This window comes from Somniosus microcephalus, unplaced genomic scaffold, assembly GCF_052327205.1.
Source record: "Somniosus microcephalus isolate GS21.2 unplaced genomic scaffold, FLI_Smic_1.0 unresolved_chr7, whole genome shotgun sequence".
Classification (NCBI taxonomy): Eukaryota; Metazoa; Chordata; class Chondrichthyes; order Squaliformes; family Somniosidae; genus Somniosus; species Somniosus microcephalus.
In genome coordinates, this window is record NW_028225185.1 from 10,032,657 (window position 1) to 10,045,962 (window position 13,306).

The window sequence follows — 13,306 nt, forward strand, 5'->3', positions numbered from 1 at the left end:
CGGGGGCTTGCACGCGCGGCAAGCCCCCGACAGGAATATTGTGTTGTTCAAAGTCCCTGGAGTGGGACTTGAACCCACATCCTTCATGACTCAGAGGCGAGTGTGTTACCAACTGAGCCACAGCTGACACTGAGCATTTGAAAGAGGTAGGTTGTAAGGAGCATCTTAAAGGCGGAGAGACTGAAAGGTTTAGGGACAGAGTTCCAGAGTTTAGGGCCTAGGCAACAGAAGGCACGACCTCCAATGGTGGAGCAATTAAAATCAGGGATGCTCAAGAGGCCAGAATTAGAGGAGTGCAGATATCTCGGGGGGTGGGGGTTGTGGGGCTGGAGGAGATTACAGAGATAGGGAGGGGAGGGGGCGAGGCCATCGAGGGATTTGAAAACAAGGATGAGAATTTTAAAATTGAGGCGTCGCTTAACCAGGTGCCAATGTTAGGTCAGCGAGCACAGGGGTGATGAGGACTTGGTACGAGTTAGGACACGAGCAGCCGAGTTTTGGATGACCTCAAGTTTACGGAGGGTAGAAGGTGGGAGGCCAGCCAGGAGTGGGTTGGAATCGTCAAGTCTAGAGGTAACAAAGGCATGGATGAGGGTTTCAGCAGCAGATGAGCGGAGACGGGGGCAGAGACGGGCGATGTTACGGAGGTGGAAACAGGCAGTCTTGTAACAAGGAAAGCTTGAATATTTCATAAGGGAACAGAACGAAATGCGAAAGATTATATAAGGAGTGAAAGGGACGGATTCGTGGGAATCCCCATAACTCCAGCATAATGTCTATTTAACACACACACCGAGAACTCCCTCTCCCGCCCTTACTGTCTGCATAATGATTCATCTCCACCACTTCACCAAGAAAGGTGTTTGAAAGGGGACAACCCTCTGATAAAGCAGCCACTGTGCACTTGGCAGAGATCGATAGCTGCCTTTCGTCGTCACGATATCATAGAATCACACCAGCACATAAGGAGGCCATTGGGCCCATCGCACCCGTGCCAGCTCTTTGAAAGAGCTCTCCAATTAGTCACACTCCGGCCCTGCCCTTTCCCCAGAGCCCCCGCATATTTTGTTGTTCCTTTTCAAAGTTACTATTGAATCTGTTTCCACCACCCTTTCAGGCAGCGCGTTCCAGATCACAAGTCGCTGCGTAAAAAACATTCTCCTCATCTCCCCCTCTTTTGCGAACTATCTTAAATCGGTGTCCCCTGGTTACCGACCCTCCGGACAGTGGGAACAGTTTCTCCCCATCTACTCTTATCAAAACTGCTCAATTTTGAATACTTCTATTAAATGTCCCCTTAACCTTCTGTGCTCTGGGGAGAAAAATCTCAGCTTCTCTTTGTCCAAGACACCTCGGATTTCTTCCTAAAGTATGGTGCCCATCATCCCGGCATCCAACTGCTTCTTAAATAACTCCGGAGCTGCTCGCCTCCATTACCCTGGAAATCTATTCCAAGTGTGGATGACTTTGTGTGAGGGAGATCTTCCTGATCTCAGTCCTACACTGTCAAAAACAGGAAGGCAGATTATTATCTGAATGGCAATAGATTGGGAGAAGGGGAAGTGCAACGAGACCTGGGTGTCCTTGTGCACCAGTCGCTGAAAGTAAGCATGCAGGTGCAGCAGGCGGTTAAGAAGGCAAATGGTATGTTGGCCTTAGCGAGAGGGTTTGAGTACAGGAACAAGGATGTCTTGCTGCAGTTGTACAGGGCCTTGGTGAGATCACACCTTGAGTATTGTGTGCAGTTTTGGTCGCCTTATCTGAGGAAGGATGTTCTTGCCATGGAGGGCGTGCAGTGAAGATTCACCAGACTGATACCTGGGATGGCAGGAATGACGTATGAGAGATTGGGTTGATTGGGCTTATACTCACTGGAGATTAGAAGAATGAAAGGGGATCTCATTGAAACTTATAAAATTCTAACAGGACTAGACAGACTAGATGCAGGAAGGATGTTCCCGATGGCGGGGGAGTCCAGAACCAGGGGGTCACAGTCTAAGGATAAGGGGTAAGCCATTTAGGACAGAGATGAGGAGGAATTTCTTCACCCAGAGAGTGGTGAACCTGTGGAATTCTCTACCACAGAAGGCAGTAGAGGCCAATTCATTAAATATATTCAAGGAGTTAGATATATTTCTTAAGGCTAAAGGGATCAAGGGATATGGGGAGAAGGCAGGGACTGGGTACTGAATTTGGATGATCAGCCATGATCTCATTGAATGGTGGAGCAGGCTCGAGGGGCCGAATGGCCTACTCCTGCTCCTATCTTCTATGTTTCTATGTTTACGGAGTGGCTGCCGCGTTTCCTACATTACAAACAGTGATCACGCTTCAAAAAAAGTACTTCATTGGCTGTGAAGTGTTTCGGGACGTCCTGACGTGGTGAAAGGCTCCGTAGAGATGCAAGTCTTTCTTTATTAGTTTTAACCTGCTCTCATCATTCAGTTTGTTGATTTGCCTTCGCCAGGCCGTTTCCTACATTGAACCCCTCTCGTTGGGTGTACGGTTTCGTCTCTAGTGCCTTGCCCAATTTGCCGGCTTTCGAGTGCGAATCCAGATGGCGAGTGTTACCGGGCTGATCGACCGAGTGGGGCACGTCGCAGCACAGCTTAATTCAAAGAGATTTGGGTATACCCTTGAAAAAGGAAAAATTTGCAGGGCTATGGGGAGAGAGCAGGGGGTTGGGGTGGGGGAGTGGGGCTAATTGGAGAGCTCTTTCAAAGAGCCGGCATAGGCACGATGGGCCGAATGACCTCCTCCTGTGCGGTACGATTCTATGCCCCAGCCTGACACGTACACACGTGTTTTTTTCTGGGGTGCGATGAGTGGGTCCAGATTGCGATTAAACGGCAGGAATCCTGGCCCTGTCCGAGTGGTTTTTAAAAAATTAATTCACTGGATGTAGGCGTCGCTGGTAAGGCACAGCATTTATTGCTCATCCCTAGTTGCCCCTTGGGAAGTTGGTGGTGAGTCGCCTTCTTGAACCGCTGCAGTCCGTGTGGTGAAGGTGCTCCTACAGCGCTGTTAGGGAGTTCCAGGATTTTGACCCAGCGACGATGAAGGAATGGCCCGATATATTTCCAAGTCAGGATGGTGTGTGACTTGGAGGGGAACTTGGAGGTGGCGGTGTTCCCATGCGCCTGCTGCCCTTGTCCTTCTTGGTGGCAGAGTTTGGGAGGTCCTCTTTTGGTTAAAGAGTTTGGGAGGTGCTGCCGAAGAAAAATAAGTAGTAAGGTTTTGTAGACAGGAATTACATGCAGACACAAGATCTTTATTATATTACATAAACAGTTTAAGGGGACATGTACAAAAAAAAATCTTTCGGAGATTTTAATTTGCTCTCGATTTTCATTCCAGGTTTTCCGAAGCAGTCGGCTCACTGGGAGATTCAGATGGTTGGTGAGGAATAGACCACAGGGTCAGCAATGAGCGAAGATCTTCCGAGCACCATCCTTCCCATGTTGGCCGCTGGCTCGCCGGTCAGCACAGTGACCCTGGAGCAGAAGACCACCTTCATCTTGGTCTCCTTCCTCTTCGTCTTGCTGGGCCTCCTCATCGTCCGATGCTTCCGGATCCTTACCGGAGCCTGCCCTCCTCGACGTGGACAGACTACTTGGAGAAAGAGGCCTTGGACTACAGGATGGCGTGAACCAGATAGGGAAGGCGGGTGAAGAGGAAGAACCGACTCTTCAAGGGAGGAGCTCGTTTCATTCATTCAACTCGGGCCCGTGCCGGTCTCCACTGGGGCACTGGTTGACTCTTATGATGCTCAAGACTACTTGGACCATATTCCATCCTGTGTTTCACTGGTCCCGCGAGCAAAGTCACTGTAACTCTGTCCGAGGGAGAAGTGTAACACACGGAGGAATTTCTAGTCAACTTCAGGAGAGCGGTTGTGTTTTGGAAAGTGACTTTAACAGGCAGGAGAGCGAGGGGCAATTGAAGGCCCATCCTGTACAGTGGATACAGGAAGGATTGGTGCCTTTGTTGGTTAACATAACCAATCGAAAGTGGACAGCATAAATGGGTTGAAGAGATTGGTGGAAAAGGGGAGGTCAGGGGGGAAACAAGTGTGGGGTTGATCAGAGATCCAAGCGATTGTTTGCGAGTTAAAGTGAAGTTTGCACCTGACTGATACCTGGGATGGCAGGAATGACGTATGAGGAGAGATTGGGTCGATTGGGCTTATACTCGCTGGAGTTTAGAAGAATGAGAGGGGATCTCATTGAAACTTATAAAATTCTAACAGGACTAGACAGACTAGATGCAGGAAGGTTGTTCCCGATGGTCGGGGGAGTCCAGAACCAGGGGTCACAGTCTAAGGATAAGGGGTAAGCCATTTAGGACTGAGATGAGGAGGAATTTCTTCACCCAGAGAGTGGTGAACCTGTGGAATTCTCTACCACAGAAGGCAGTGGAGGCCAATTCATTAAATATATTCAAGAAGGAGTTAGATATATTTCTTAAGGCTAAAGGGATCAAGTGATATGGGGAGAAGGCAGGAACAGGGTACTGAGTTTGGATGATCAGCCATGATCTCATTAAATGGTGGAGCAGGCTCGAGGGGCAGAATGGCCGACTCCTGCTCCTATCGTCTATGTTTGCAAGCGATAACTGAATATTGAGCAGGTGTGACAAGAGAGGAAACTGAAAGATATCTGAATGACAGCCACAAATGAGCTCTTCTCCCCAGCCGTGCGAATAGATCACATTCTGGGCTGAGCAACATTTGCTCCTTTGTAACTATTTTCTATTTTCCAATGTTTTTAAAATAGATTTTCTCCCTCCAAATGACAAGAGTAAGATCTTTGCTTTATTACAGAAACTACACTAGCATGATACCAACTTTTCTAATTGAGCTAGTTTTCTATTCCACCACCCCCCCCCCCCCCCCCCCCAAGCTGTGGTACATTCCACACTTACCTCACCTAGGTGTGAGATTCCATACTGATTGCCAATAGGCTATTCAACCACTGGAGACTTCACAGGCTAGCCCAATCCCATTCTCCCCAACATTTTCCCTTGGCTCAGCGGTAGCGCTCTTCCTTCCCAGTCAGATGGGTTCATCTGCCCCACTCCAGAAACTTGAGCACAATGTCTAGGCTGACACTCGAGTACTGAGGGAGTGCTGCATTGTCAGAGGTGCCGTCTTTCGGGCGAGACGCTAGACCATCTTCCCTCTCAGGTGGACATAAAAGATCCCATGGCCACTATTGGAAGAAGAGCGGGGGGAGTTCTCCCCGGTGTCCTGGAGCCAATATTTATCTCTCAACCAACATCACTAAAACAGATGATCTGGTCATTATCGCGTTGCTGTGTGTGTGACCTCTGTGTGCAAATTGGCTGCCGCGTTTCCTTCATGAGAAATACAGGGGTCCCAATTTTTATAAGGCAATTACAACAACATTTGCGAACTGCGGGCAAGTGTCAATGATCAGATGTCATGTGGTCAAATGTCCAGGCATACCTCCAACCAGAATTGGCAACCCGAGGCTCAGCTCCCGGGTCAAGGTAGAAGGAAGGAGAAAAAAATGGGGCTCCTGCACAGGATTCGAGTACAGGAGCAAGGATGTCTTGCTGCAGTTGTACAGGGCCTTGGTGAGACCGCACAGAATCACAGAATCCCCACAGTGCAGATAGAGGCCATTTCAGCCCATTGAGCCTGCACCAACACATATCCCACCCTAGCCCCGTAACCCCACGTATTTAATCCCCTAACACTAAGGGTCAATTTTATCATAGCCAAATCAACCTAACCCGCACATCTTTGGACTGTGGGAGGAAACCGGAGCACCCGGAGGAAACCCACGCAGACACAGGGAGAATGTGCAAACTCCACACAGACAGTCGCCCGAGGCCAGATTTGAACCCGGGTCCCTGGCGCTGTGAGGCAACAGTGCTAACCACTATGCCACCGTGCCCACACCTTGAGTATTGTGTGCAGTTTTGGTCGCCTTATCTGAGGAAGGATGTTCTTGCCATGGAGGGAGTGCAGCGAAGATTCACCAGGCTGATACCTGGGATGGCAGGAATGACGGATGAGGAGAGATTGGGTCATTGGGCTTATACTCGCTGGAGTTTAGAAGAATGAGAGGGGAGCTCATTGAAACTTATAAAATTCTAACAGGAGTAGACAGACTAGATGCAGGAAGGATGTTCCCGATGGCGGGGGAGTCCAGAACCAGGGGTCACAGTCTAAGGATAAGGGGTAAGCCATTTAGGACTGAGATGAGGAATTTCTTCACCCAGAGAGTGGTGAACCTGTGGAATTCTCTACCACAGAAGGCAGTTGAGGCAAATTCATTAAATATATTCAAGAAGGAGTTAGATATATTTCTTAAGGCTAAAGGGATCAAGGGATATGGGGAGAAAGCAGGGACAGGGTACTGAGTTTGGATGATCAGCCATGATCTTATTAAATGGCGGAACAGGCTCGAAGGGCCGAATGGCCTACGCCTGCTCCTATCTTCTAGGTTTCCAGGATCACCATCACAGCTGCTGAAAGTGAGGCACGGATGCCAGGGAAGAAAGGGATCTGAGCCACTGCGATGGTCTCTGCAGTCGAATGACCTCACAGATAGAATAATGGCCACTTGGGCGTGCTATTGTCTATTGACACCACTGTGTCAGCCAATGGGTAGGAGGCAGGGCGAGACTTAATAGCAGGCCACCCAGCAAACAGTCTTACAGCAAACAGAGTCTATATTAACAGCTCTCTACAGCAAACAGTCTGCAGAGTCTATTTTTTTTATTTAAAAAAAGAGGTTCTACGAACTACAAGAAGCAGCAACAACAGCTCCCGATAAAAGCAGGGCCATTTCTCCCTCACAATGCAGCGAGCAGAGCATACTTACAGAATGCAAATTTCGCGTGTGAAATCAATCCCACTCACTTACGGCGGTGCGGTCTCCAGGCGAGATTGACCCGGGGGGGGGGGGGGCGTTGCCCGATCGTCTCCATTCTGGTCGGGAATAGCGGTGTCACTACATGCAGCCCGTACCGGAGGGGACCTGCGGAAGTGCATCTTAGCAGGATTACATCCAAAATGTTTTGAAAAGTAAAAAAAAAAAGAGCACGCAGGCGCAAGAAAACAATTGATCTTTTTGTATTTTATTAGGAAAGGTCTGCCCTTAATAATGGTACAAAAATGTATATACAAGATTTATTTAACAATCTGTGTAGGTTCTAAAAAAGAACACAGCTAGTTCTAAAGGAATCCTGTACACAAGATACTGACAGTCTGTTACAGTACATTGTACTAAAGGCGCACCAGGTACAATTCGAGGTTTCCCCACAGCCCAGGGCAATGAGAATTCAGTTCCTTTACGGGTCGTCGGTGATCTTAGAAAAAGGTCACCGACACCAACGGCAAGGTTTCCGATTCGTAAAACACAAAGAGCCAGGATGAAGTCTGGAGAAATAATATATATATATATATTTTTTTTTTAAAACGCGCACACACATACAAACCTTTTCTGGGGCAATGGTGCCCGGTAAAAGCAGGACGAGAGGCTAGCTTGCTAGACAAATCATCTGGACACACGGGGCCGCAATCACAGGACAAGGTCATTGCTACAGCCACTAACGCTGGCTGCTGTAAATGGGGTGGGGGGTGGTGGTAATATGGGGCAGAAAAGAGGGAGCAACTGAGAGAATGCATGCGTGCATCTCCCCGCCCCCCCCTCAGGATAACGGATGCTGGCGCATCTGTTCACTGATTCGTCACTACAGCCCCTTTCACTCGCCACAGACGATTTACAGAACACTGAAACAAGATCTTCGTAAAAGAGAAAAAAAAGTTGAATTTTTTTAAATGGATGGGCAAGAGACGAACGTATGAACTATCCGCAATCCCAACGGGAGGGGGTACACGGCGCGTCATCCCAGGGCAAGTTTCGGACAGGGCTTCTGCCCCCCCCCCCCCCCTTTCACCGCCCTCGTCCGAAAACCTCGCTGCTGCCAGTACAGTCCCCGGCTGGAATATTCAGTTCTTTATTCCGACGGAGCCCACTCGTTAAGAGGAAACAGCACTGGGCGCCGTCAACGCTTCTGTTGAAATTCCTCATCCACCACCCTGCCCCCCCCCCACAACACGGCAATTAAAAACCTGGATTTCCAAGTGTCAAACATGATCATGGCTGTTCGGGGTCGCCAATTAGGTGCCTGTGCCCCTCCACTATCCTAGAACAAAAAGGAAGGGAAGCAGGTGGATTGGATTCGCCGTTTGTCATCCTCCCCAATTATCAGCTCCTCCCCAGTTCTTGTAATAACAACAGAAAATGCCGGAAAAACTCAGCAGGCCAGGGCAACATCCGTGGAGAGAAAATAGAGTCAACGTTTCGGGTCAAACCCTTTGTCAAGACTGAAGGCCGGGCTGGGAGAGAACAAAAGAGAAGTGAAGAGACATTAAGAGGTATTCAAAACGAGACGAGATGGTGATAGGACTAGTGGAGACAAAAGACGGCTTTAAGAAAAGATATACTTGCTCTCGAGGCAGTTCAGAGAAGGTTCACTCGGTTGATTCCGGAGATGAGGGGGTTGACGTATGAGGAAAGGTTGAGTAGGTTGGGCCTCTACTCATTGGAGTTCAGAAGAATGAGAGGCGATCTTATCGAAACATATAAGATTGTGAGGGGGCTTGATCGGGTGGATGCGGGGAGGATGTTTCCACTGATGGGTGAGACTAGAACTAGGGGGCATAATCTTAGAATAAGGGGCTGCCCTTTCAAAACTGAGATGAGGAGAAACTTCTTCACTCAGAGGGTAGTAAATCTATGGAATTTGCTACCTCAGAGAGCTGTGGAAGCTGCGACATTAAATAAATTTAAAACGGAGATAGACAGTTTCCTAGCTGATAAGGGAATTAGGGGTTACGGGGAGCGGGCAGGGAAGTGGACGTGAGTCTAGGTTCGGATCAGCCATGATCCTATTGAATGGCGGCGCAGGCCCAAGGAGCCGTATGGCCTACTCCTGCTCCTACTTCTTATGTTCTTATGATTAGGTGTGAAATGCGCTGGCAGAATGGGAGACAGCTGCCATGTCACAGAATCTACAGTGCAGATAGAGGCCATTTCGGCCCATCGAGCCTGCACCGACACATATCCCACCCTATCCCCGTAACCCCACGTATTTAATCCCCTAACACTAAGGGTCAATTTATCATAGCCAAATCAACCTAACCTGCACATCTTTGGACTGTGGGAGGAAACCGGAGCACCCGGAGGAAACCCACGCAGACACAGGGAGAATGTGCAAACTCCACACAGACAGTCGCCCGAGGCCAGATTTGAACCCGGGTCCCTGGCGCTGTGAGGCAACAGTGCTAACCACTATGCCACCGTGGGAGAGAAAAAAAAAGGGGGCGGGGGAAAAGGGCCAAAACAAAGGTGTGGATAAAAAAGTAAAAATGTAATGGGGGCCGAGGTTATGATCTGAAATTGTTGAACTCGATATTGAGTCCGGAATGCTGTAAAGTGCCTAATCGGAAGATGAGGTGCTGTTCCTCGAGCTTACGCTGAGCTTCCCAGTTCTCGTAAACCCCCCTCATTTCCCCCCCCACCCCTCACTGCCCGCTCTCAACGCAGCTCTGCAGTGTTGGACCCGGTCAGCCGCTTTTGACCATTTTCCTTCCCCCTCCCCCGGATCCAACCTCCTGTCCCGAACGCGCGCCGAGGATCCAACGGGACCGCTCCGAGAACATTACGGGCATGCTCAGGCGCTGCGGGAGTTGGGATTTCAGCGGGTGCCAGAAGTTTCCATACTCTGCGCGTGTCTGCTTCAAAAAATGCCCGGCGGCACGGTTTCAGATTTTGTCCACGCAAGCGTGGGTCGCGTCTGGGGCAGAGCGATAAACCGTTCTCCGGCGGAGCGCTGGAGGCTGCCTGTCTGGTCAGCAGCAGTCGGAGGTCATGAATGAAGAGCATCAAGGTACTGCATAAACTTAGTGTATGGGCTTAAGTGCAATTTTTCCCTAATCTGTGTCGATACCAAGACAGTGAATAAGTCTTGGGACGACACTAGCCTGCTATACTGGCAGTGCAACTTGAATGCCAGTATCGGGCTACACCATCTTTGCTGTTTTAGCCCCCATGCTAGTTTTCTTCCCTCTTCTTTGTTGTTGCAGGTTCCGACTTCTTGCTGGCGTGGTAGGGGGAGCAGGTGGGGGGGATACTGCGTGTCAAGCTATTCCACTGTGGGAGCATCACACCCCCGATCCCGATTATGCCCACCCGCGGATATTTTTTTTGTTAGAGAAGGGTATTACGGGTTACGGGACCAAGGCGGGTGGATGGAGTCGAGACACAGATCAGCCGTGATCTGAATGGCCTGCTCCCGAAGCTAATTGTAATGTCTGAACTGCAATACTGGCCTTAAATCAGCGGACCAGGTACTCAATCTCGTGCCTTGGGGTCTGCACTGTTCGGCCAAGCGCAGCCTTTGCAAACCGAGTCATTTGTGACCGTTCTATCACCGCCTTTACACACGCAGACACACACTATGACGCTGCTGTACCTACAATTGGATACAGGCTGCTCTATCACCAGCTCCCCTCTCAACTATAGGGACCTCTAACCATGACAGGTAGCGGGTCCTCCCGCCACCTTCCCCTCCCCCCGCCCTGTCCCATCAAATTTACCTAGCGAGCAGCTGAATGTTACAGGCCAGGGAGGTCCCAGGCCTGTGCTGGTCTCGGGTGGGCCGGCAGCACCTGGAACTGGAGTTAGCGCCCCTGCCTGCGTGAGGGGAGAGTTGTCATGGGGCTCCCGTTCCCGATCGCTATCCAGTAAACCCCTGCTGAAGTGTGCGAGTTGGGGTGGGGGGTGGGGGAGGAGAAATATCAGTCAAGGACGGGGGCTAGGAGTTGTGTGATGTCTCTGGTGGCCGAATAGCCTGCCAACACTCGCCATCGAGACTCACACAGGAAGAACAGCGACTTGGGGAAAAAGTACGGTAGGATTGCAAGCACTCCAACCAACGTGCGTTGAATACAAAAATAAAACACTTTCAGGAATCTAAATAAAAATCACACAAAATAAGCTGGTTTAGCACTGGGGCTACCCACAGCTCGGAGAATGTAAAATAAAACTGCTCTCCCCAGACAACATACAATAAGGGCTTCACAGTTTGACAAAGAGGTACTGCTAAGAAACACAGCTCGTGTTATGCTGCAGATTATGTAGCAAATAATGAGTGAAGATCTATGAAGTTTACAAGCACAGGCACGATGGGCCGAATGGCCTCCTTCCGTGCTGCATCATTCTACAATTCTATGCTGCCCAGGAACTTCCAGCTTTTACTGAGTGATGGACATACAGAGGGTGCTTTACAAGGCTCTCGGTCATTCCTGGATCACCCAGGCTGGCTCCCCAAGCTCGCTTCACCTGGACCGGTGCAGTCGGCAAGTTTGCCTGCTATTATACCGGCACAGGAAGCAAGCCAGGCATTCAAATCCTGGAAGCAGCACAGCGAACAGCTCCCAGACCGGTCCCTAGCGTTAGAGAACCGAGAATCAAGGAAACGGTGGTCTATTCAGCCTGGAGAGAAGGCAAGAGATGCGTGGCCTTACAGACCTGTAGGAGATTGCAAACGGTATACAGAGGTAACCGAGAGAAAAAAACCTGCAAGGGCAGCATCCGGGAGCCTTGACGTTTGGGATTCAATGCGAGAGAGATTGAGAAAGAGAAACAGCGAAAGAGAGAGAACGAGAGAAAGAAAGAAAAAGAGATAGGAGAGAGTAAGAGTGTGAAAGAGAGAAATAGAAGAGTGTGAGAGTGAGTGAAATAGAAATTAAAGAGCGTGAAAGAAAGAGAGTGAAGAGAAAGAAAAAGAGAGAAAGAGAGAAGGTGAGAGGGGCAAAGGCCACAGTAGCAGCCACAATACTGCCTCTTCTTGCTGACAGTAATAGGATTAACAACTCTACCAGTACCAACACACACTAGGCTGGCTCTAACTCAACACACAGCCACAACGTGGGCTGGATGCAGCGCAGAGCTCCCTCTATACTGCCCCCACAATGTGCCGCTGCCACTACCTCAGAATAGCGCCCTGCAATGGACATGGGGGAGGATTGCAAACAACAAAATAAATAAATAATAATTTGGTAGTATAAATGCATAAAAAAGTTGCCACCTGCCTCCTTCTGAAACAGATGTCCCCGATTGAGAGTAGGCTACCTGCAAATTTCTCCAATATGCCCACAATCTATTCTATGGTGGTCCATTCCCCCACCCCCCTCATCCCCGCCCCTCTCATTCTGCTTCTGTGTCCCATGATGTGGGGGGAGGGGGCCGGGGGGAACACTTTAAACTTTCTGCAGTCGCAAAACATACACATGAACGTAGGCTCAGTTCCCCACCCCCCCCACGCACCCCTCCTATCATGACCCATAGACTCCATTCTACCTTCCCTCCCCTTCCACCCCCCCCATCTTGCCCTAGTCCAGTCTGAACTGGGTAAAAGGAGGCAGCCCTACATTCAACAGCTACACTGACACACCCATCACACTGACAGAATACAGAATATGATTCATTTTGCATAGAAGTAACTGTTCAGATCTGACTTTTACAGACAATTTCTGTGTTCATTATAAAAGAAAATTAAAGTGACTCAATGGGTGAACTGATAGGGTAGAGAGAGAAACTATTTCCGCTGGTTTGGGATTCTAGGACTAGGGGCATTGCCTAAAAATTAGAGCCAGACCTTTCAGGAGTGAAGTTAGGAATCATTTCTACACACAAAGGGTGGTAGAAGTTTGGAACTCTCTTCCACAATCGGCAATTGATGCGGGGTCAATTGTTAATTTTAAATCTGAGATTGATAGCATTTTGTTAACCAAAGGTATATGGGGCAAAGGCGGGTGGATGGAGTTAGGTCGCAGATGAGCCATGATCTCACTGAATGGCAGAACAGGCTCCAGGGGCTGAACGGCCTCCTCCTCTTCCGATGACCCATTATTCAAACATTTACACAGACAGATTCCTTTCTGGGATCGACTTTGCAGAGCCCGTTAAGATTCGAGCTAATCTGCGTCCTGTTTTACCAAGTGGCAGTGAAGGAATTAAAAAAAACAAAAAAGTTACAGAAAGCAAATGGAGCTCATTCTCCTGAACATTTTATACAACTCTTGTAGCGTCACTGATTGGTTAAGTACTAAACAGCCAAATACTGGAAAGCATAATTACACACGTTACTAAGTAGGAACCCCGCTTTATTGCGAGTTACATATTCCCACTGTGGAGGAGGAGGAAGAGAATGGGAAGCGCAAAGGAGAGAGTGGCCAGCGTGAGAACGAGCGAGACAGCACCTG

The 13,306-nt window shown here is 49.3% G+C and overlaps 1 protein-coding gene across 1 annotated transcript; it reads left to right on the forward strand.

The window, feature by feature from the left end:
- The first annotated feature begins 3,373 nt into the window (after positions 1-3,373).
- LOC147086508 (cortexin-3) lies at positions 3,374-4,761 on the forward strand. Its single transcript, XM_085978361.1, is given in 2 exon segments — positions 3,374-3,567; positions 3,570-4,761. Coding segments are annotated over 2 exon segments (222 nt in total). The 5' UTR covers positions 3,374-3,425; the 3' UTR covers positions 3,650-4,761.
- Positions 4,762-13,306: the final 8,545 nt, after the last annotated feature.